Source organism: Solanum tuberosum, unplaced genomic scaffold (assembly GCF_000226075.1).
Source record: "Solanum tuberosum cultivar DM 1-3 516 R44 unplaced genomic scaffold, SolTub_3.0 scf00087, whole genome shotgun sequence".
In the NCBI taxonomy this organism is placed as follows: domain Eukaryota; kingdom Viridiplantae; phylum Streptophyta; class Magnoliopsida; order Solanales; family Solanaceae; genus Solanum; species Solanum tuberosum.
This window is the reverse complement of record NW_006239017.1, coordinates 1,596,249-1,619,293: the sequence shown is the minus strand read 5'-3', so window position 1 is coordinate 1,619,293 and position 23,045 is coordinate 1,596,249. Positions and strand designations below refer to the sequence as shown.

The 23,045-nt window shown below is 30.5% G+C and overlaps 3 protein-coding genes across 3 annotated transcripts; 2 read left to right on the top strand and 1 right to left on the bottom strand.

Moving 5' to 3' along the window:
* Positions 1-165: 165 nt before the first annotated feature.
* On the top strand, positions 166-4,816 carry LOC102588233 (tryptophan aminotransferase-related protein 2-like). Its single transcript, XM_006347374.2, has 5 exons — positions 166-463; positions 2,032-2,335; positions 3,276-3,556; positions 4,056-4,360; positions 4,456-4,816. Exons 1-5 carry the CDS (start codon positions 237-239, stop codon positions 4,656-4,658), a joined length of 1,320 nt encoding a protein of 439 aa, XP_006347436.1. The 5' UTR covers positions 166-236; the 3' UTR covers positions 4,659-4,816.
* Positions 4,227-7,608, bottom strand: LOC102587908 (AP-1 complex subunit mu-2-like). Its single transcript, XM_006347373.2, has 12 exons — positions 7,470-7,608; positions 7,055-7,201; positions 6,915-6,977; positions 6,644-6,820; positions 6,447-6,550; positions 6,149-6,256; positions 5,880-5,976; positions 5,660-5,757; positions 5,427-5,568; positions 5,220-5,342; positions 4,965-5,121; positions 4,227-4,312 (listed from the first exon to the last, which is right to left on the bottom strand). The coding sequence occupies exons 1-11, from the start codon at positions 7,596-7,598 to the stop codon at positions 5,023-5,025; spliced, it is 1,287 nt and encodes a 428-aa protein (XP_006347435.1). The 5' UTR covers positions 7,599-7,608; the 3' UTR covers positions 4,227-4,312; positions 4,965-5,022.
* Positions 7,609-10,835: 3,227 nt separating this feature from the next.
* Positions 10,836-13,207, top strand: LOC102606304 (protein LATERAL ORGAN BOUNDARIES-like). Its single transcript, XM_006347427.2, has 2 exons — positions 10,836-11,116; positions 12,395-13,207. Exons 1-2 carry the CDS (start codon positions 10,978-10,980, stop codon positions 12,925-12,927), a joined length of 672 nt encoding a protein of 223 aa, XP_006347489.2. The 5' UTR covers positions 10,836-10,977; the 3' UTR covers positions 12,928-13,207.
* Positions 13,208-23,045: the final 9,838 nt, after the last annotated feature.

Sequence of the window (23,045 nt, the reverse complement as noted above, 5' to 3'; positions counted from 1 at the left end):
TTAAAAAAACATTTGATAAAAGATCATAATCTTTCAGAAAAGTCATAATCCTTCATTTCTCATTCACACTTGTAAAACCTGATAGGTATGTGGTGACATGATGATTATAAATGTAAAAGAAATCCACTTTAAACCATTATAAATACCGACCCTTGAACCATCTTGATATCACACAGAACAGAGCAATAAAGAAAGAGAAAGTGACTCTGTTTCAAGTCTCACAAATCACATCACAGATGGGCTTCAGCCTTATGAGGAACCAGAAGTTCATGCCAACGATAAAACACTTGCTTATCATTTCTATAGCTATCAATGCGGGCTTGCTGTTGAAACTACTGCATCATGAACATGAATGGGCTGGACTCCCCGGCCCGGACACCAATCAGAAGAATGAGGTGAGGCTGGTGAAGGATGTGCTTCATAAGGCTAAGCCTGCAACTGATCAGTACATCAATCTGGACCAGTAAGTTTCAACCCCTCTCTCTTTTTCTCCGTTCATGTGGCGTCCGTTCTTTTTTTAGTCTGTTTCCAAAAGAATATTCATTTTCTTTATAACGAGAAACAAGTTAACTTTAAAATTCCATGTTAAGTGTGTGGGCCTGAATGAACTTTGTCTGTTCTGCTACCATGTTGAATTGTGTGACTATATGCAACCATACAAATATATAAGGTTTATTTGAGATTACAAATTTCAAAAGTTATCCTTGTTTGTTAAACTGTTCCAGGTAAACTAGGATGGAGGGAGTAATATTTTTATTTTAACAAAATAATAATTGCTGTCAAGCAAAGCAAAGACAATTTTTTTTTGGCAATCTCTGTATTCTTGCCGGTGATGGAGGATCATCAGTAGTGAGGCAGGGATGTGAGGACATGTTTTGCTGGCATAACAGAAGGGTGTCAGTATTTGTTTTATTTTTTGTTAATTTTATCCTAGTGGTGGGGTGGGGGTGGAGGTGGATTCTATCTGTAAGGAGTGCTGGGGGCTTGGAAATGGCAAGGAGCCATAAAAGATTGAGTCTTTGATAATGAGAATGAATTGGGCTTCTGCCTATGTTGCTCGGACTCTAAAAATGTTGTCGGGTGTGTTGGATCCTTTAAGAGTAATATATTTTTAGAGAATCCGATACGTGGCATGCTGGTGTGGGGCATGATAAGGGATTACAACTCTGATTGTATAACTTGTGCCTGAGTGTTTTACACTTTACATTATGCTATGATTGTTTAACAGTGAAAACTGCTTCACTAATTACTTTGCTTCAACATTTTTCTACTATAGATGATGGTCCTTGATTCTCTCATTAACCAGACATAATCATTCTTGTGTTGCACTTGCTGGATGACCCTCAAACAATTCAAAAGATCACTTTGTTATACATTTATTAGTATTGCTTGTATACTGTTGGAAATTACTTTTAGACTAGTTAATACAATTTAGATCCTGGTGGGTCTACAAACATTACCCTATTGTCCTTTGAGAATATCTAAAAGACTAAAGTTTGGGACCCTTAAGATTTGGAAGTGCACTTACCCATCCTATATACCACTTGGGAAAGGTGGATGCACTATTTTATCCTGAACTTTTTGGAGCCATTTTAATGTACTATACCTAGTACTAGTTATCCTTAATGCAGCACTTCTTCCGCAAGGCTAGTGCGGAAGGAAACTTCGTATTTTGGCCCATTGATTCGTCTTAAATCTCCTATCCTTCCTTTAATGGAAAAGACTCATAACTCTGCCTCACCTAACCATCTAATCTGTATTAAATGATGTTGCAGCATGGACTATTGTTTAGATTGTACCACTTTTAATTAATGGTACATTGTGTTGCATTGTTGAAAACTTTATGTAAATGTGATTGCTGAAATGACAAGTTTGGTTTATGTTGTTTGTTGTTGCGGACAATATTAGGTAGATACTGTATTCATAAGTGAAAAAGCAATCTTTGGTCCATTTATAAAAGTAAGTTGTTTTTTAGTAACTAATATGATTACAGTACGAAGAAGCTTTAATGTCTTGTTACACTCTCTGCAGTGGTGATCCGACCATGTACGAGGTCTACTGGAAGCAAATGGGAGACAAAACAACACTTGTTTTATCAGGTTGGCAATCCATTAGTTATTTTTCGGATACCAAGAACCATTGTTGGTTTCTAGAGCCAGGCTTTGCAAATGCAGTAACTAGACTGCACAATCTAGTTGGGAATGCTCAGACTAGAAACTATCACATTGTAGTTGGAACGGGATCTACACAACTGTTTCAGGCTGCGTTATATGCTCTCTCTCCATCCAATGCACCAGAGCCAATGAGTATTGTATCTGCTTCCCCATTTTACTCGGTGAGTAATGCAGATTATGATTATTTGGTTTCTTTAGTGAATCTCATCACATGTAATTCATTGCATACTGACTTTGCATACAGCTGACAGGGACGGATCTAGAGGTCTGGTTACATGTTAAGGAATCTACTTAATAACTATAAAAAATTTACTATGAACTTAGTTAATTATAGATTAACTTGAGGTCGTTGTGAAACCCATAAAATTCAAATCTTGGATCCGCCTCTGATAACTGATTAGGCAAATAACAAAAAATTAGTAATAATAGCAGGACAGCCAGCATTTGTCAGAGTTCTAGATAGATTTGTAAATACTAAAATCTATACCAAGTCAACGCTAGTTTTCACCAATATAAATATATTATATTTCAGATTTGCAGAGGTTCATGTTTCTGCTCTACATTTCTCCACTTTCACTGCAGAAGCAACTGTACAGAACATATTTTTTAAATCTGAGATTATTACCTTGCTTTGTCTGCTCATTTACTTCTAGAAACAGTCAAACAAATCTTTTAAATTTTGAAGTTTCTTGTATTTAATATTTCTCCTACAAGTTGTCATAATCCTTGCTGTCACTGTTCCCTTAGCATCCATTATCTTTGATTACAATCATATGCAACAGCAAGATTTTCCTGTTTCTAGTAAAATAGACATCTGCCTCCTCTTTTCTATTTTTTTCGTTTCTTATTTCACACGTCTATGATTACCTGTTTGCATTGCAAGTTTAGGAAGCAATCAGACAGGTAACAATCTTTTCATGGAAAGTACTGATTATTACCTGGATGCACAACACAACTCTATCGTTCAATTGACTTAAACAATATTTACTCATGTCTTTCCATTTGAAGCATATATCATGTTAATTAAGATATTCTATTTAGAATACTTAAAAGGAAACTTAGTATTGTAGCTTACAATTCAAACTTTTCAACTTCTTGCAGTCATATCCACTGATCATTGACTGCTTGAAATCTGGTCTCTACAAGTGGAAAGGTGATGCCTCTAAATTTAACAAAGATGATCCCTATATTGAGCTTGTGACTTCTCCAAATAATCCTGACGGATCAATCAGACAAGCTGTAGTCAATGGAAGTGAAGGAATACTGGTGCATGACCTAGCCTACTATTGGCCCCAATATACTCCGATCTCATTTCAGGCAAACCATGACATTATGTTGTTCACAGTTTCCAAATGCACTGGACATGCTGGGATACGTATAGGGTATGTAACCGATTCCTGATTTTATATGACACTATCTCTTTTTGGACGCTCAGCTTTATACCTCTCACTTCTCTTATAGCTATAAAAAAATGTCATGGCATGTTTAAGACCACAAGTTCTACGAGTAGTTTTGTTATGTGTCAAAAGTCTTTCTTTCTTTCTTTCTTAAACTCCGTACCTAGTCAAACACTTACGGAGAAAGTAATATTTAGGAACTTAAGTGAGTCCATTCCATCTAAACTGCTTTCACAAGACTCTAGAATTTTCATTTCGCGAGTAAGAGTTTCAGCAGAAACCAAATAAAAAGACAAATTTCATGTAGTTTGAATGAGTTGATGCACATCTTGTTTTTACTCTTCCTCTTTGGATTATATATCAGTGCCCCACAAATAAAGAGACATTCTAGTGTTCTGTTGCATTAATTAACTATGACTATACTGGTACTTGGTTAACGCCATTGTTGCATATTTTGATGGCAATATCCTCATCAAAACTGTAGATGGGCACTAGTGAAAGATAAAGAAGTTGCCAAGAAGATGACTAAATTTATAGAGATCAGCAGCATTGGTGTCTCTAAAGATTCACAGCTCCGAGCTGCTAAAATCCTTGATGTTATTGCTGATACCTATGAGCACACAGAGAAATTTGACAAGGCTACACTCTTCTTCCATTATGTCTACAATGAAATGGCAAAGCGATGGAGACAATTGAGATCAGCGGTCAGCAAAGGCCAAACTTTTAGTTTACTTGACTTTCCTGTTGAAAAATGCAACTTTAGTGGTCAGAGATTTGGAACACAACCTGGTAATTTTAGTTTGCTGATTGAACTATATCTGTTTTTTCGACAGTTCTTTTGGTTTAACTATGAAGCCAATCAACTTTTCTTCCCCTCTTTTCAGCTTTTGCATGGCTAAAATGCGAGAAGTCCATAGACGACTGTGAAAAATTCCTGAAGAAGCACAAGATTTTGACCAGGAGTGGGACGCATTTTGGTTCAAACGAAAACTACGTGAGGATCAGTTTGATTAGCCATAAGGAAGAGTATGATGAATTTATTCGAAGGTTGTCTCTGCTCAGTTCTATGAACTCTCCACATGAATAGAGTGTAGTCTTTTTTGTAGGCATAGATATTCTGCAAGACTAAATGGTGCAGAAGGATGTACACAAAAATGTATATATTTGTTTTTGTGAACTTATTGACTCTATGCAAGTACATCCTCATTATCGAGATAAGATTCGTGTGCTGTTCTTGCTATATCTTTTGAGGAGAAATAACAGTGAAAGAGACCTTAAGAGCAGACATCACTAAAACTACATAGCTGCATTGCTCAATGTTGGATTGTTGGAGGTATATATTTACTTTTTCCAAGATGAAAGTATACGAAGAAACACAAAAGTGGAATCTTACCAAAAATAGCGTAGATTTCAGCAGTACACATAGTGCAGTGCCACAAAGATAGTCCTGCTCATATGAGCCTTAGTTCATATTCACCAGCCATTGTTATGTACCTCACCCATGGAAGAGCTTGATATCCACTTTTTTCAATGATTTTGAGATAACGAACCTGCTCAAACTCAAAACGTTAACATGGAATACTTCATATAGTAGTTGAAACAGTAAGTGCAATGGAACTTTTTCTCCACAAGGTTAAGATAAAATTACCTGAATTCCTGAGACTGTAAAATATGGTATCTCAAACTTAACGCGAATTGGAGCTTTTCTATCAGGAGGTGTATCTTCAGATATTACACTTGGAAGTCTAAACTCTGCCCTCAGCATATAATCCTGTGCATTAGTTAAAATGTGGCTGATAAAACCAGTAGACAGTCAAATGGATACATTACACACATCATTTTGCTGAATCCCTACCTTATTACCCGGGAACGACTTGATTTTCCATACCACTGCATCTCTCTCAGGAGCATATGTAGCATATCCCATCGATGTTCGTATGTTGGGACTCATTGCATCAGATGGTACAGGCAACTCGATTTCAACATTCGTAGCAGTGCTGCCATATATATTAGCCAGTTCAGTGGAAATATTTCCTTGAGAAAACTTACAACTAGTCTAAAATATCTAACAAAAGATAAGAATACTACCTTCGCTCTTTAAATTGGCTTCTGGCCTTGACAGACATTTCAACGCGGCTTCTTGAATGCCTTTCAACTTGAGCTTCCACCCAAATCAGTGGCTTCACCTGAATCCATTACTAGTAAAGTTATGAACTTTTTAGTCCGCCTCAACTAACGAAGAAGAAGAATATGATAGGCACACTTTACATTACAATGAGAATATAGTAACAGAGATAATGAAATTGACCTGAGTACTGAGTCTATACGTCATCAGATCAAATGATCCATCAGGAGGTATAAAAGATATTGTCCGATCATTTTCAAACCTAGCCAGACGTACACACCTGAATATACGCGTTAAATGGTTTAGACAGAAGAAGCTGTTTATCTGGAAGTACAGTAAGCTCGGGTCAAGTATGGTATATGCGATTCATTTACTGAATTTTACAGCACATTGAGGAAGCAGTCACTTGATTAGCAGACTAGCTTTCGACATATTTACTAGAAAATGCTTACTGGTGAAACTTGATATCATCCAAATCAATGGATTTGCCTTTGGTAGGTCGACCTTGAGCCTCCAATAGTACTTTGTCGTTAAGCCCGAGCTTGCACTCAGGCATGCCACTGCAAGAGATATGTTCCATCATAGCAAAACAGATCGTTGCAATGAGAAGAGCCCCTCACGGTGATCAACGAGGAAATGTAGAAATGAAATAAGATCAACTATAGGAAAGCTCTAATCTATTGTTCATCGAAACAGAACAGACTTACTCATCAAATTCTGTTAAAATGACAGCATTTGATAACCAAGTACCTCAAATAAGCTCTCATCTTCAACGCCCCATTAACTTCAGAATGTATCAATTGTCCGTTGCTATTGACAAGGAGATTAACATGTTCAACCACATCCAAATAAACCTGATTGAACACAAAGAAAGCACGATTTTTAAACCAGAAGCAAAATTAACAGCAAAAGTAGAAAGAGTAAAGCTGAAAACCTCAATGCCATACTTCATTATTCTTATAAAATACACCCTCACTACGCCATGAAACTGCATTTGTCACAGCCATTGGAGGGTGCTGGTTGACTTCCATTCTATATGCATCCGTCTTGATAAACTCACTGAGAATCTTAGCTTCCGTATATTGAGGATAACCAAAGTCCATCATTTCATCAAGCAATTCATACTGACATATTGTCATTTTGAAAATCCACAAGTTACTTACCATAATCTAAAACCATAAATCTCTAAAAAGACTAAAACGCGTTCCTTATACTCACCACAACAACAAAGTTATCTCGTAGAGACTCCTCTTCTAGTTCTTCAAAATAATGCTTAAAAACCTTCAAAAGAAAATACAGACAGTAAAAAAACCTCTCAATTCAATCACTCGTTAAAGTAATTAGTTGGACCAACTTACGTCAACTACACGATGTAGAAAGAAAAGGAGGCTAGCAGCATTGGAATTCTGCTTCGATGCTGCCATCAGGTAAATGTTCTTGTGCTGTATAAACATGTAGTTCACGCCATTTTCGTGGCATACTGGTCCATCAGATTCTAAGTCACCCTATTGTAAGTAGATTGAACACAATTAATAGCCTATGAATAAGCAATCGTCAAGATTGAGGATCAATAACAATAAAAAGTTGTTCAAATAGGAATTCCAAGTTGAAGTTCATTCATTGATGAAGTTAGACACAATGCATAACACCATTAAAAAATTCAAATTAATATCTCTATTATATCTTAGCAATTCAGAATTAACTACACCAAAATGGTTACAATAACAATTGGAACGATACAGAGAAGATTGACATGTACAACAACGTACGTACCTCTTTTTCGAGGAGCTTAGTAAAGAATTTCTCGACTTGTTGAGCAGAAACATCGCCTCTATAGTCACGACTTATGAGGCATCTCCCTTTCATATCAAGAAGAAACATCGCGGATATGGCACCCGCCATTGATCTCCACCTGATTATAACACAAACAAAAAAAACAGAGATACTACGTAATATATTGAACACAAAAGAATCATGCAAATTTTATTTGAAAAATAAAACAGAGTTAATTTACGTATAGAATAATTTTTAGTTGTTTTCCCTATATGTCGAAAATGAGAAAAGCTTAGCGATCTGGTAATTCAGTTTCATTTGTGTAACGTTTTGAGATGGAACCGGATGGTAAAGCACGTGTTTTTATTTAAACTATCATCTTACTAGTATATACACGAACGATCAGTATAAGAAATTTTTATATTATTAGATCGATCACCTTTACATATTGACTGTTGTTGTATGCAGGTAATAAGTCTGTTTTTATGATAACAACGTTTTAAATGTAGATATATTTGGGGAGATATGATAGTGATTTTTTATACAACTAACATGAGTATAACTTAAACTCATAATTTATAAAATACGATCATAGTCCATATGATTAATGCAGTTTTAATATATCATACATTTTTAACAGGCTAACACTTCTTTTCATTGTTTCAATTTATGTGATGGTATTTGATTGATTAAAAAAAAATTGAGAAAAATATATACCACTTGAAATGAGATAAGAAAAACAATATTTAACTCTAATTATCTTATATTTATACAATAGAACTTATATATTCCAATTTGGATTATGTCTCTATATGATGTAATTGGTGGCAAACTGTTCTTTTATGGCACTCCTTTTTATTTTAGAAGTATTTTTTTTGGTAAAGATAACTCAATTAATTAGTTATTTCATGCAAATTTTATATATAGATTTCAAATCCATTAATTATCCAAAATTTAATATTTTTTTCTGCTATGTCAAGCTGACTAAAGTAGTGTTACCATATAAGTAATAGTAATAACGATTCTCTGCAAAAAGTATTAAAAAGTGTCGTCTGTTAGTGATCCAAGAATATGTCACAAAATTCGATTATAAGTGACATCATTCCCTATTCCTCCACAGTTTCATACGTAAAAAAGTAAAACGTCATTTGTCACAAAATAATTCTTCAACACTATACCCATATATAGTGATTTTAACAGAATACCAAAGATCGAAAACGTAAAATTATATGATAGTTGATGATGATAATGTCTAATCGTAATAAATACGGTCAATATTAATGAATGGAGAAATTATAGTGATATCTGAATGATTAATTATGATGCGATTTTTTTTTATTGTTGGTGCAAACAAATTCTATCGTCAAGATCAACATTTAAAAGTTGATTAATCCACTACTAATTTTAATTTAATAAACATCACGCCCTTTACAGCATATATAAAAAGCACTCACTTAGCCAAATGTTAACGTTATTTTATATTTTATATCATATCATATATATGCACCACTATTATTTTCACTATCTTTTTTATCTTTCTCTCTTCCACTTTAATTTATTCCCCTCCACTTTTGGTTTTAATTTTTATATACAAAAAAGGGTTAAGAAAAATCACTCCTAGTTAAAAAAGAATTTACTCCTAAAAGAGTAAATAACTAGCTATATAAATTACATAAAATCTTTTTATAATCAATAGATGTAACTTAGATAGTTCATTAATTTCTGTGTTCCTTATAGTCTAGATAGATATGGTTGACCTTTCCTTATGAGTAGGAAAAGAATAATTGTTCTCAAGTCTATCAAGAGCAACTTTTAGGTCTCCATTATTCTCTGTGTGTATGATCAGTGAGTATTAAATTTAAAAAATTGATCATATATATATTATTATTATTATTATTATTATTATTATCTATATATCTTAATTACCAAATCTCTTACTGATCACATGTTAAAATAACCATATGACTAGATAATGGTCACCATTAACAACCAAGAAAAGAGTAATAATATTAGTACTCCCCCAGTTCACTTTTGCTTATCTACTATATTATAAATAATAGATATTCAGTTTTAATTGTCTAGTTTAGAAAATCAAGCGTTAATTTATCATTTTTTACTTATCACCTGCATTAACGATCAAGAAAAGAGTAATATTAGTACTCTCTCAGTTCATTTTTACTTATCTACTATATTATAAATATCAATGTTCATTTTTACTTGTCTAGCTAGTTTAAGAAATCAAGAGATAATTTAATATTTTATGCCTTATTATTAAGTACTTATTAATTTCAATTCATTTTTCAACGAGTGAAATAACTTATAAGGGTGATATATATAGTAAAATTATTATTCTATTTTTGTTATTAATAAGTGTGTTAATTTAAACATGAACAAATAAAATAGGCAGAGGGAGTATAATATTGGATTTAAAAGAGTCAATTGAAGAATGAGTTGACCATGCGCACTGAGTATGACCTAATAATAGAGGTGGTATAGAGTATAAAGATCAGACATGATATCATAATCCTAAAAAAATATTGATTTTAGACTACTAATAGCACCCTTTTTTGAACATAACAAAATATATTTTTTATTAATTAGTTTCCCCTATATAATACTCCAAAAATAACAATAATAAAGAAGTGAACACATATACTCAAATAGATCCTTGGTGGCTATGGTTTTTTTTCCAGCAAACTTATACTACTGGATATTGGATAATTTTATTCAAAAAATAAAAAATCTCACATATAAATACATGTAAAGGTGCTAGGTCTTACCTTATCAACCTTAATAAAATAGAAAGGAAAACATCTACATCAAAATTAATTTTTAGTGGCAATTAATTAATGACAATAGCTTAATTGTCAGCAAATATGATTTTTTTAGCGGCAGTTAGCACTCTTTATAAATGTCCCTAAAGCCTATAGTGATATTGGATCCAATGACAATTAACTAATGTCGATAAAAGCTTTAGCACTCTTTGTTAATGTATATATTTATTACTGTTATAAGCTATTTTTGCCATAGTGTATACAAGCGAGATAATTGTTTCAATTCACCACATTCTCAACATTTAGTGTTTCACACTTCAAACTTGATGAATTTGTGATCTAAAATAAATTTTAAATTATAGTTTTTCCTTATATATATCTAAGAAATTCAATAATTTATATATAAAAAAAATAAATATATCTTTACCTTATATGAACTCCCTTTGATCTCTGCCATTGTTTTCTAACCAAATTTGTAAACAATAACCTAGACATTTGCCAAGAGCAATAATACATATTTTTCTCTTTAAGCAAGAGGAAATGAAGGGGTAGAAGGTAAAATTAAATGGGGAAACAAGGTCATAGTCATCTTTTGATATTATTATTATTAATAATATTCGAAAGAGAGTCATAGTCATCTTTTTTATCATAATGTTTTATGTACCCCCCTACCATTTATTATTATTATATTGTCTTTTTGTCTTTTGCCTTCATTCCTTCTCCATCACTAAATTATGCTCTTTGCCTCCTTACCCTTTCTCTCTAGCTATCATCAACAACTTTTTTGTATATTGGATTTTGCCAAGTTTCCCTTCATTGCAACTAGGGTTTCCCTTTTGAGTTGGCTTCAATTCATCAATATCAATACTAGTGGTAAACAACTTTCTTTTTTATGTTACTACTTTTGTTATAACAAATTCTCTCAGAAAAAAAAAAGGTACTTCCCTTTTTCATTCTTCTTATCATAGAATTAAACCTAGTTCACACATATAGGTAAAGTACTCACAAATGTTTTAATTCAATTTGTATTTGTTCTGTGTTATTTTTATTTGTTAACTAAATTTAGTTGCTAGACTATACCTTTTTTTTTCTTTAAAGGTTTAGATAAAAGTTCATTAAATACCTTACTATATACATGTCATATATAGTTCTTGATCTAGGGTTTACTTGTTCTTTTATTTACATTTACAAAATGCATCCGGAACTACATTTTTCAGATCTTACATATGCTTACTTTGCTTCTCATTACTTATAACTCAATTCAAACAAATCCAAGTAGAGTTTGATTATCTGAGTTGATTTCTGGTCACTCAACTAATAATTATTATTCCTGAATTTATTTATGTTTTTTGTTGAAAATTACAATCTACGATAAATGTGATTTTCTGACTTAATAACTGTTAGATGAGTGACAATTTGAGAAATCAACCTGATCATTCTAGTGTTTGTGCAGTAGCTGCAGGATCGATGATATAGATAAGACAAATTCTTGATACTTATAAATTTGAAGAAAGCATGCAGAGTTCCTTCTTAGTCATTAAAAAAGAAAAATAAGACTAACAACAAGAAGATCAAGATTTGTTTATCAGAAAATTGTCAGAAATATTTATAATTTAAGCATGAAGTCATCGTTTATTTATCAAACATGCTTTAATCTAAGTGATTATATTTCGTAACATAATTAATTTGCTCAAGGTATTTTCTCCTCCTTTTTTTTGTGATTTAATTACTCTTTTATTGAAATTACCAGAATAATTAAAAGATATTTTCTCCTCATTTCTTTTCTAAATCATTGTTTTTATTATCCAACATGCTTTTATCTAAGTGATTTCATAAAATAATTAATTTTCTCAAGGTATTTCTCCTCCTTTTTTGTGATCTACTCTTTTGATTCAAACTAGAATAATTAAAAGATATTTTCTCCTCATTTCTTTTCTAAATCTTAAATGTGTTATACAAGATTTTATTATTTTTACACAAAGAATTTCAAGAAAATATATCCATGAGTAGGAGAAAATTATGAAATTAGGTTAGTCATGACATAATTTCAATTTTTGTAGTAATTAATAGTATAAAAAAAAATTCATATATGTTTTATTAAAAGAAGAGCTAAAATTAATTACTTGATGATTAACCTTAGCTTGTTTGCAGCTTATATGGCTTCATCTAGCTGCTACAACTCCCCTTGTGCTGCTTGCAAATTCCTTAGGAGAAAATGTCTTCCTGGTTGCATTTTTGCACCTCATTTCCCACCTGAGGAGCCACACAAATTTGCCAATGTCCACAAAATTTTTGGGGCTAGCAATGTGACCAAGCTTTTGAACGAAGTCCTCCCTGATCAGAGGGAGGACGCGGTCAACACTCTGGCCTACGAGGCGGAGGCCAGAGTGAGGGACCCCGTTTATGGTTGTGTTAGCGCAATAACTTTCCTCCAACGCCAGGTCGAGCGCCTTGAGAAGGAGCTCGACGCGGCGAAGGCGGATTTAATGCGCTATGCTTCAAATTGCAATGATGTGTCACCACCATTAATTGGTTCTCATCATCATGAAGAAGAAAATATTGGATCAACACTTCATAACATGGCAATTAGTAGAAGAATGGGATATGATCATCATGGAGGAGGAGGAGGAAGCTATTTTCCTTGGAATGATCAAAACACCTCAGGAGGAGGAGGAAATATTTGAACCTAATTTTCCCAAGGGGAAAAACAAATTGTGTGCTTTATATAAATATATTGTTACTACTAGTGTGCTATGGTTTTCTAGCTAGTTCTCTTCATCACATGCAATTTACTAGCTAGACCATAAATTTGGTTCTTTTTTATAGACTTTTTAGTAGTTTTGAGCTACTAAAAAAAGTCATTGTCTAAGTATTTTATGGCTATATATTGTGTCATATTCAGAGAGTCTAGTAAAACTGTCTGTGTGTGATTGTGAAGTGTCCTATTTTGTGGGATTTGTTTATGGTTTTACTATAACAATAATAATAAATAAATAAATAATTTTATCTGTTCATTATAGAAGGACATTCTCTAGCTTGAGTTATATTACTAGCTAGGCAATTAGTCATCTCTTTATAATTTATTAGATATATATAGCATGCATTATACTTTCTTGTTTATGTTATTGGTTTCAGCTTTAGTTATATATATGGACCACTTTTGTTTATAATGTGAAAATTAAAGCTGCTAAGCTAGTTTCAAAAGGAACTTTAAAGAAGTGAAATATATGCCTAGTGATTAATTCTCATCAAATTTATTACTTATATACATTCTCTGTCTAATATAATAACCAATACAAATTGATGAGTACGGGAAGGGAAGTAGGGAACAACTTTATCCCTAAGGTATATAGGTTACATAAAAAGATCTACTTAAAAGGTAATAACTTAAATATAGTTAAATATATATATTTAGAGGCAATTATTATAACATTCTTTGTAAGTATCTCTAAAATATATATTGAATCTAATAACAATTAACTAATACTGGTAAAGACTTTAACACTCTTTGTTAATGTGTATATTTATTATCGCTAAAAGTTAATTTTTGTTGTAATGATATATGCATGTAACTATAATGTCTTTTGTGAACCATTAGGGTAGATTTCACTTGTTCAACCTCAGGAAAGTCAGAGTTTTGCTTCAAGCCTTGATTATAATTAAGTTCTTTTCTCAACATTTATAGAGCTTTAAAATCACTATTGGGCCCCAATAATACGAACTTAATTTCCTAATGCTTCGTGGATACATATAATATATAACGTATTTTAAGCAGAGACGAATTTAAGATTTTTATAACATGAAAAAGAAGAAAAATAAGTATTAAGTGACATTTGATCCCTAGTCTTCTAGGCTTTAGATGAACAACTCAACATTCAATTAATTGCGCACTATTTTGCCTTCTAATAGCGTTAGTGTCAATATTATATACATAAAATATCTAATTTTATGCACGAATTCACATGTCCGATTTTTTAGGCTATAATTTTGCCACGGGCATGTATAATGTTGCATTATTATGTGCATGTTCGTGCCTAAAATTTCTTAGATAACACTAATTAATATTCCTAACATCTCCTCTCCCACCACCCTTCTTTTATGGGTCAAGTTTGTAGAAATTCTTTTTGATAATAGATGGCGATAATAAGCCAAACTTAGATCTATGCTTGTTGCAATATCATATTAAAGTGTGTAATTATCATCTTATTCAAAAATTTAAAGGTTGAAGAAAACAAAAAATTATTTACTTTATCTCGTGCGTCTTCAACGAATTAAAGCATGATAGTAATAATTAATAGTACCAATTTGGTGTGTATATATACATACACATATGTGTGTTCTCTTGATAAAAATCCGTGTTGCTGCTGTACTTGTATATAGCAGTATAAAGATATAATACCTCCATTTTAATTTATTTGTCTTATTTTATTTTTTAGATGATTTTTTAATTTCAACCTTTCATATGACATATTAAATCATAAAATTAAAAATTATTCTGATTCATTTGATAGATCTTTGATATATAACCACAAGAGTTAAAGTCTTATTTACTTTCTTAAATTCTATGTCAAGTCAAAATATGACAAACAAATTGAAATGGATAGAATAATATTACTCTCTCCGTCTCTTTTAGTTGTCATGTTGCGTTTTTTGAAAATCAATTTGACTAATTTTTAAAGTTAAATTAGATTACATTAATTCGATATTTCAAACTAAAAATTTAGCTATTCAAAAACTATACGAAAAGTACTATAAATTACAATTTATTGCATATTAATATGATGAAAAAATACATTGTAAAATGTTAGTCAAAATTCTTGTTGTTTAACTCTAAAAAAGAACCAATATGGGTTGTAGTGCACTGGTGGGAGTGTTTCACCCTTAACCAGAGGTCTCGGGTTCGAGCCCTGGGTATGGAGAAAATCATTTTGGGAGTGTCACCTCCGAAAAGGCCCTGCAGAGCGCGATCCGAATTTAGTCGGAGCTCCAATGTGGGCTCCGGACATCGGGTGGGAAACCAAAAAAAAAACTCTAAAAAAGAAAATCATGACAACCAAAAGGGACAGAGTGAGTATATGGTACTCACTATGTCTCCCAATTTATATAACTTAATTTCTTTTTTAGTTCATTTAAAAAAGAACTACACATTTCTATGATTAATAACAATTCAATTTTCAAATATCCATTAGATCATAAATGAAATGATTTACAAACATTTATAACGTATTCAAGATCACAAATTTCAAAATTCCTTCTTTCTTAAATTTTATATTGTGAAACTACGTACATTACATAAATTGAGACATATAAAATATACATATCTGGTTAATATTTTCTCCCCCTTCAGTTGTTGTTGTCAGAGATGAGAAGCTACTCTTTTTCTGAAAAATTTTACAATGGTAGAGGCTCAACCAACAATAGTTGTGTGACCCTCCATTGATTAATTGACACTTGGATAATGTGTCTACTTCTTTACATTTTTACCATCTCTCTCCTACTCATCCTTCTTTTCATTCATTTTCTTATTTTCTTACTACTAATAAATATTTTTTAACTTCATTTTCTTAAAATGTTGATATATTGAATAAAAGAATTAATAAACATTTTTATCACAATAACTAAAAGCGTTTTTAGGATTGAGTATTTAAAATACTCATATCATTCAATATTTTTAATAATATCAAATTAACTCAAAAATATTTAGTGTTTTCTCATTACTAGCACCTAAAAAAAAAAATTAATTCAATTTTTTTCCATATTTTTTTTAATTCTGTTTTTAGTTCATATATTTATAGTTATGATTTTATTTTATTTTGCACATGAAAAAATATTATGTTTTAGTTCATATATAAACTTCGTTCTGTGAAATCTTCAAATTTTTTGTTTAATATATAAATATTAGTTATCAAATCAATTTATATGTAATTTATAAGATTATTTTTGTTTTGATTTTTTATCTTATTTTGAAATTACACATACTTTTTCTTTCACCATAACCATATTTAAATATAAGAATGACAACAAGATAGAACAGGACAGGGAGTGGCACTCATAAACGTTTTTAAAAAATTTATACAAATGAGGCGGGTCACAGAACGAAATTTAAGTCTTTTAAATTAAAACTTACAATGCTTAATTTATTTTCAAAAATCAATTGGTTCCATATAATTTTAAATTAACTACTCATTATATAATAATAATAATAATAATAATATTAATATTAATAATAATAATAATATAATAATAATAATAATATCATTCAGCCTTAATATTATTAGAATTCATTTTTCATGTCTTTACGTACATTCAGTTATAATATATATTTCCCAACGTTTTCTATTAAGTATTTTAAAAAATTATAACTTAAATAAAGAAAAATAACGGATACTCTCTGTTAAGAGAATGACTATAAATATATGAACTAAAACAGAATTAAAAAAAATATGAAAAACTAAATTTGAATTAATTTGTTTTTTTTAGGTGCTAGTAATTGAGAAAACACTAAATATTTTTTAGTTAATTTGATATTATTAAAAATATTGAATGATATGAGTATTTTAATTACTCAGTCCTAAAAATGTTTGTAGTTATTGTGATAAAAAAATATTTATTAATTATTTTATTCAATATATCAACATCTTAATAAAATGAAGTTAAAAAATATTTATTAGGAATAAGAAAATAAGAAAATGAATGAAAAGAAAGGTGAATAGGAGAGAGATGGTAAAAAGGTAAAGAAATAGACACATTATCCAAGTATCAATTAATTAATGGAGGGTTACACAACTATAATTGGTTGGACCTCTGTCGTAAAAATTTTCTCTTTTTCTTTGTATTATCAGAATTAAAATCAGGGGCGGTTGAATCAACTCTGTCAGGTTCAACATCATCAAAAGAATCACCTTTGGATTTTCAGTACTCAAATAATTATTTGCACTCGTGTGTCCCAGTTTTTTTTTTCCACTTCAAAAAAATAAAATAAAATCATGATTTAATATATTAGTATAAATCTCTATATATTCATATATTATGAATTGATTTTAGACAAAAATAAATAAATTAGATTGATATATGATGAGTAAAAAATATATAAAAGTAGCATAAGTAAAAGTAGGCACTATGAGTCTAAGTCAAATTGATCAGTAGCATAAGTGGAACTCCAATTTCAAACAAAAGTGTCTGTGAAGTGTGGTCCTGCAAAGCTATAATTTTAGACAAAAATATTTAAAGTTTGATCTTGTTATAAGGCCATACTCTCAGTCAAACATGTCTGAAATTGGCAAACTAAAGTCACATTTTTTTCAGTAAAAAGAGAGAGTCCAAAATTGACATTAGCAAGCCATATATGTTTAAAGCCTTGCACAGGCCATATCTTTAGTAAAAAGTGTTTAAAGTTGGCTGTGACAAGTCATTATTTATCTTCAGTTTTGCCAATGTCAAAATTTTAGTAAAGTATATCTGAAGTTGATCTTGATAAGTCATATCAAATTGCGCGTAGAATGTTTCATATTTGATCTTCACAAGTTCATAGTTCATACAAAAATTACCAAAGTCTACGTCTGAAGTTGTTTCCGAAGCAATTAACTTGCAAAATTAAATTAACCAGTGTGACATCAAGCAAACTATAATTTTGATAGAACATAACACAGACATATACCTAAACTTCAGTCAATTTTTTGCATCTAACTTAAAAGGAAATTATGTAACAAGGTAAAAATGTCAATATTTTTATGAAAAATAATTATAGTTTAAACAAAAAATCACTATATGTTGTTGTATACATAGCAAACTCTCTCCCTTGCCTCCCCCCACCCCCCCACCCCCAATAAGAAGGAATCCATACAAAGGTATTATGTAGCAATTGTATTCAACTAAATATATGTTAGAGTTTTGTATTTTATATCAATTGTATTCAAAAAAGCTATATTGATATTTTTAATGTACATTCATCCTCTCTGTCAAATGTATTATGTATCAATTATATCCAATCAAAGAGAGAATGAATACAATTGTATTTGTTGTATTTCGAATACAATTGACATAGAATACAAAACAGGTATGCATTAAATAAATACATAATACAATACAATACAAAATACAATCCTCTCTCCTCCCTCTCTCAATCTCGGTCTCCTCTTTCCTCCTAATATATATTCATTTCGATACAAATCAGTTTGTTGTATTTTTTTCTCCAAAATCCGTGAAAGAATACAAATGCATAGCAAACCAAAGTATAGCTATGAATCGTAATTAATGAAATTGTAGCTAAGAAATCCTATTTAACACTAAATATTTGTTGTTTTTGAAAGTTCCCCCTTTTAAACTTAACTAAGGCATGTGCACAACACATATATAACTCGTTCTTCGAATTTTAATAATCTAACACATGATTGAACCCCCACATTTATGTGTAAGAGAGGATAGAGGATGGATGGAACATCAAAAACATCCAACAAAATAGAAACAAAAGAATTAGTCACTTCTATCCTCAAATTTCTGATCGATAGATTTAATAATCAATAAAGATACAAAGAAACATATATCACAATTTTTGGTAGGGGGACCAACCCCCCTTTTTAAAATGTTCACTGTAAATTTGAAATCTGTCATATTAATAATAATTACTATACTATATATTCACCTGCCATATTGCTTCTTTTCCACGTCTAACTTTATGTAAGACAACAGAAACAAAGAATGATTGATCGATGTGCTTCATATATTATTTTATGTACAATTTTCACATTATTTGTTTCCAAATACTACTACTTGCATTTTGTCTTTCATTCATACACTGGAATATGGGGAAACAGCGTACAAATATATGGTTTTGATATCGTCATTTAAGTTGTAGTTGAAATTGATATATTATTCCTTTTTGGAAAATATACTAATTTTGGAGTTAGTACTTTGGACATACGAGGCTGAAGTTGTAAAAAAATTGCAATACGAAGTTTGGCAAAAAAAAATTAACATATTTTGTTTGAAGAGTGATTTTATCAAGTCATATTTTTATCTGAAGTTTGACCTAGCTAATTGCTTAGGCCAATTTCGGTTTTTTTAAGAGCAACTTTCACATATAGCAACACAAAATTCATATTTGTATGCTATAACAAAATTTGCATAATTGCGCTTCATAGCAAACATGCTATGACTAGGCTATTTCGCTATACATATATACAAAAGAAGCAATTGTATAATTCGCTGGCTCCTCTTCAGATTTGTATAATTTCGCTGGCAGACCATTTGTATAAATTGTTGTCAGCCTCTCGTTTGTATAAATCGTTGAGAGTCTCTCAATTTAATTTTATGTGTTTCTATATCTGTATAAAATTTGAATTTGTATACAATTGAATCGAAATAAAACGTTTGTATATCAAATATCGTTCTCTCTCTCGCTTGATACAAACATAAATTATACATTGTATACAATTTTCTCTCGCTTTATACAAACATAAACGCAATTTACACATTTCTGTTTGTATAAAGCGAGAGAGGCGAGAGACAGAGGGAGAGTGGCGAGCGAGAGTTTGAGGGAGAGTGGCGACTGACAAACAATTTGCTACAGGGCACAATTAAATCAAAGTGTGGTTATACCATTTAATTTGAATTAATAGTTTGTCATTATGTACAATTTTCCCTTTTTTCAACACACATAATATTGTACTTTTAAGTTTTTTTTATATGAAATTAATGTGAATAAATTTTTTGTCTAGAAACAACAATTTATTCTTGGAATTTCGGCTATTCGACATATGATTTAATACTCAATTTTACCTTATGAACTCTAATTTAAAATATAAATTTTATATATTATAAAGAACAAATCTTAATAATCTCTATTTGTGAATACAACCACAAATTTAACTTATTTGACAATAATATAATGGTATTTATCACTATTTTCAATCTTTTCCAAGAACACTCACTTTGATTTAAACTTAGAGGAGGTGCAATTTTATTTGAAGTTATATATATGTTGGTCACCAGTTATACTCTTTGGAAAAATAATGAGTATACAAGTTAAATGGAGGTGACAATAAAACTAATCACACGCACAAACTCTTTCAAAATTGGATGGGTTAATGATACATTTGTTAATTCATTTTGACTTGTTCAATGCAATCCATCTACAAATTAAAAACCATGTTAAAGTATTTTTTTATTTTTCTTTGATATATTTTGTTCAACTCTAAGCTATAACAAATAGAGAGAAAATTATTAGGTAATTAAATAAATTATAACAAATCAATAAAGAAAAAGCCCTAGCTAGCTATCAGATAAGTTAGATAGTTATAACGCGTTTAAGTCTAATATAAATGAAGCTGAATAAAAGATTTGTAGGATTGACGTGAAGGACAAAAATGACTATCTGAACTGATTCTTCCCCTTCAAGAGGGATTCTCATGTCCATTATAGTAAGACAAACCTTGTTACTCATCTCGAACCAAATTAGATAAATAATTTTTTATTGATTTATGAACAGACCCTTCTATTTGATTTATACTTCTTCGAGTACCTCAAGCACCTTCTACAAAAAAAAATAGGGCAACCAACTAGAGTTTTCAAATTTTCAATAATATTTTTACATAAAAAAATTTTGAAAATATAATGAAATTAAAATTTGGCAAGAGTTCAATATATAGATTTAACTATGATCCAATATTTAACTCATCTTGACCTTAATTATTTCATAGTAATAGAACAAGCTAACTACTTTTTAATTTTGTAATCGAAAAAGAGTTATTGTCATTATGGAGTTTTAAATTGCATAGATAATAAGAGGTACGGTTATTCCACAACGATATCGTTGACTTTCATTTGTGAAATTTGAAATCTCATGATAGTGATTAGTTTTCAAGATGAACCGTAAAGTAGCTATTTGTGTACTTACCCATCACTCTCCATCCATGTATATCAATTAATTATTTATTAACTCAATTCAAATTTATCTCGATCTGTTTATTTGACAAATTATGATCTATTGAAAATCCCGTATCACATCTTCCATTTGTTTCGAAACGTATTTTGATCATATGATAAATTTTATTGACTATTTCAATTAAGTGGTTAAACGTGATAATTGAAACAAATTTTAATTAATTGACAGTTGTGAGAAAAGAGAAGAATTGCTAAATGTATATTTCAGGTCCACAATCTTCACTTATATGATAGTGATGCACATGTGAGAGCTACAAACACTAGCTTCTAGATCTCCTGCTAAAAATTATAACAATTCAAACAAAAGCCAAACCCAAATGATAATTGTACCCTCTGTGCAAAAGTACGGTTAAAATACACCGTATCAAAATAATTTTTAACACTAATTAATTAATAGTAATAGCTTGATTGCTATTAAATATAGAGGAAATTAGTATTCTTTGCAAATGTCACTAAAGTTTATACCAATGTTGAATGAGCTATGTCAATTAACAAATGTCGATGTATATTTTAACGGAAAAAGGGCTTGATATACCCCTCAACTTTGCTATTTGGAGCTGATATGTCCATTGTTATGAAAGTGAGCATATATACCCTTACTGTTATACAAACGGCTCACATATGCCCCTACCGTTACAAAATGAGCTCACATATATCCTTCATTTAACGGAAGTGAAAAAAATAGTTTTAAATTTATATTTTTTACTTTTAATTTTCTTAAAAATTATTTAGGGGTATATATGATTCTTCTAGCAAAGTTCAAGGTATATTTTAATCTTTTTTCATACATAAATTATTTTTTTGACTTCTTTGATTATAATTATTTGTGTTTCTTATTTTTATTTTATTTTTTTCTTTCATTCCTTAGTGTCAAGATAAAAATTTAAAACTATTTTTTTGTGGCTATATTATAATTTAAAACTATTTTTTTTGTCTATATTGTAATTTAATTTTTGTATTTGAAGAAACAAATTTGGTCATCTATAATAAGTTTTACAAGAATATTAGTGAAACATAAATAAATTTGACCAACAAAATAATAAATCTAAATTAGTCATTGAAACAAAAAAAAATGTTTGAGTAGGATTAAATATATTCATATGGGATTATATTTTTTTTAAAATAATAAAATAAAAATTCAACGAAAATTAATTATTTTCATTTCCGTTAGAGGAAAAGGGTATATGTGAGCCATTTGTATATAAGTAGGGATATATTATGAGCCACTTTCATAACGAGGAGTATATCAGCTCTAAATGACAAAATTAAAAGATATATCGTACCCTTTTTCCTATTTTAACACTCTTTATTATGCTCATTTTGTTATAGTGATAGAATGAATCGATTAGTTCCCTATACTTTTTTTAAAAAATGTCACAAGTAAATTCAAATTTTTGTGGACCTAGGTATAAAATTTTGGGTTCACCAACTTGTGATTGGTGAGATAAAAATAAGTCTCACATCATTAATATCAGTTAAGTTAAAGTAAAAGTGTAATAAAATAAAAATATTCATTAGTTCTCTCCTATTAAAACACGAATGCACAAAAGTTAATCTATTAATTTTATTTAAGTTGTCAGAGACTAAGGAGCCGCCTAAATTGCTTTTGTCAAGAAAAAAAAATTGGTGTCAGACACCTACTAGCTTTGGAGCCTCTCTTTGCATTGCGTAAAACTCGTTCGGATAGTTTGGTAGAATGTATTACTCCCTCGGTTTTATTTTATGTGAGTTAGTTTGATTCAACACGAAATTTAAGAAAGAAAGAAGAAAATGGTCTAAAACCCTCCTAACTTATATCCGAAATTTCAACTACACACTCCAACTTCATGGGTGTCCTATTACCCCATGAACTTCATATTTC

What these genes read in the sequence shown, in the direction of transcription:
- LOC102588233 (XM_006347374.2), top strand. Translation starts at nt 237, where the DNA reads ATGGGCTTCAGCCTTATGAGGAACCAGAAGTTCATGCCAACGATAAAA. An exon ending in CATGCTGGGATACGTATAGG is followed by an intron (nt 3,557 to 4,055) that starts GTATGTAACCGA and finishes TCAAAACTGTAG; the next exon opens with ATGGGCACTAGTGAAAGATA. An exon ending in GAGATTTGGAACACAACCTG is followed by an intron (nt 4,361 to 4,455) that starts GTAATTTTAGTT and finishes CCCTCTTTTCAG; the next exon opens with CTTTTGCATGGCTAAAATGC.
- LOC102587908 (XM_006347373.2), bottom strand. Translation starts at nt 7,598, where the DNA reads ATGGCGGGTGCCATATCCGCGATGTTTCTTCTTGATATGAAAGGGAGA. An exon ending in AAGATGAGAGCTTATTTGAG is followed by an intron (nt 6,257 to 6,446) that starts GTACTTGGTTAT and finishes TATCTCTTGCAG; the next exon opens with TGGCATGCCTGAGTGCAAGC. An exon ending in GATGATATCAAGTTTCACCA is followed by an intron (nt 5,977 to 6,148) that starts GTAAGCATTTTC and finishes GCGTATATTCAG; the next exon opens with GTGTGTACGTCTGGCTAGGT.
- LOC102606304 (XM_006347427.2), top strand. Translation starts at nt 10,978, where the DNA reads ATGCTCTTTGCCTCCTTACCCTTTCTCTCTAGCTATCATCAACAACTT. An exon ending in CATCAATATCAATACTAGTG is followed by an intron (nt 11,117 to 12,394) that starts GTAAACAACTTT and finishes GCTTGTTTGCAG; the next exon opens with CTTATATGGCTTCATCTAGC.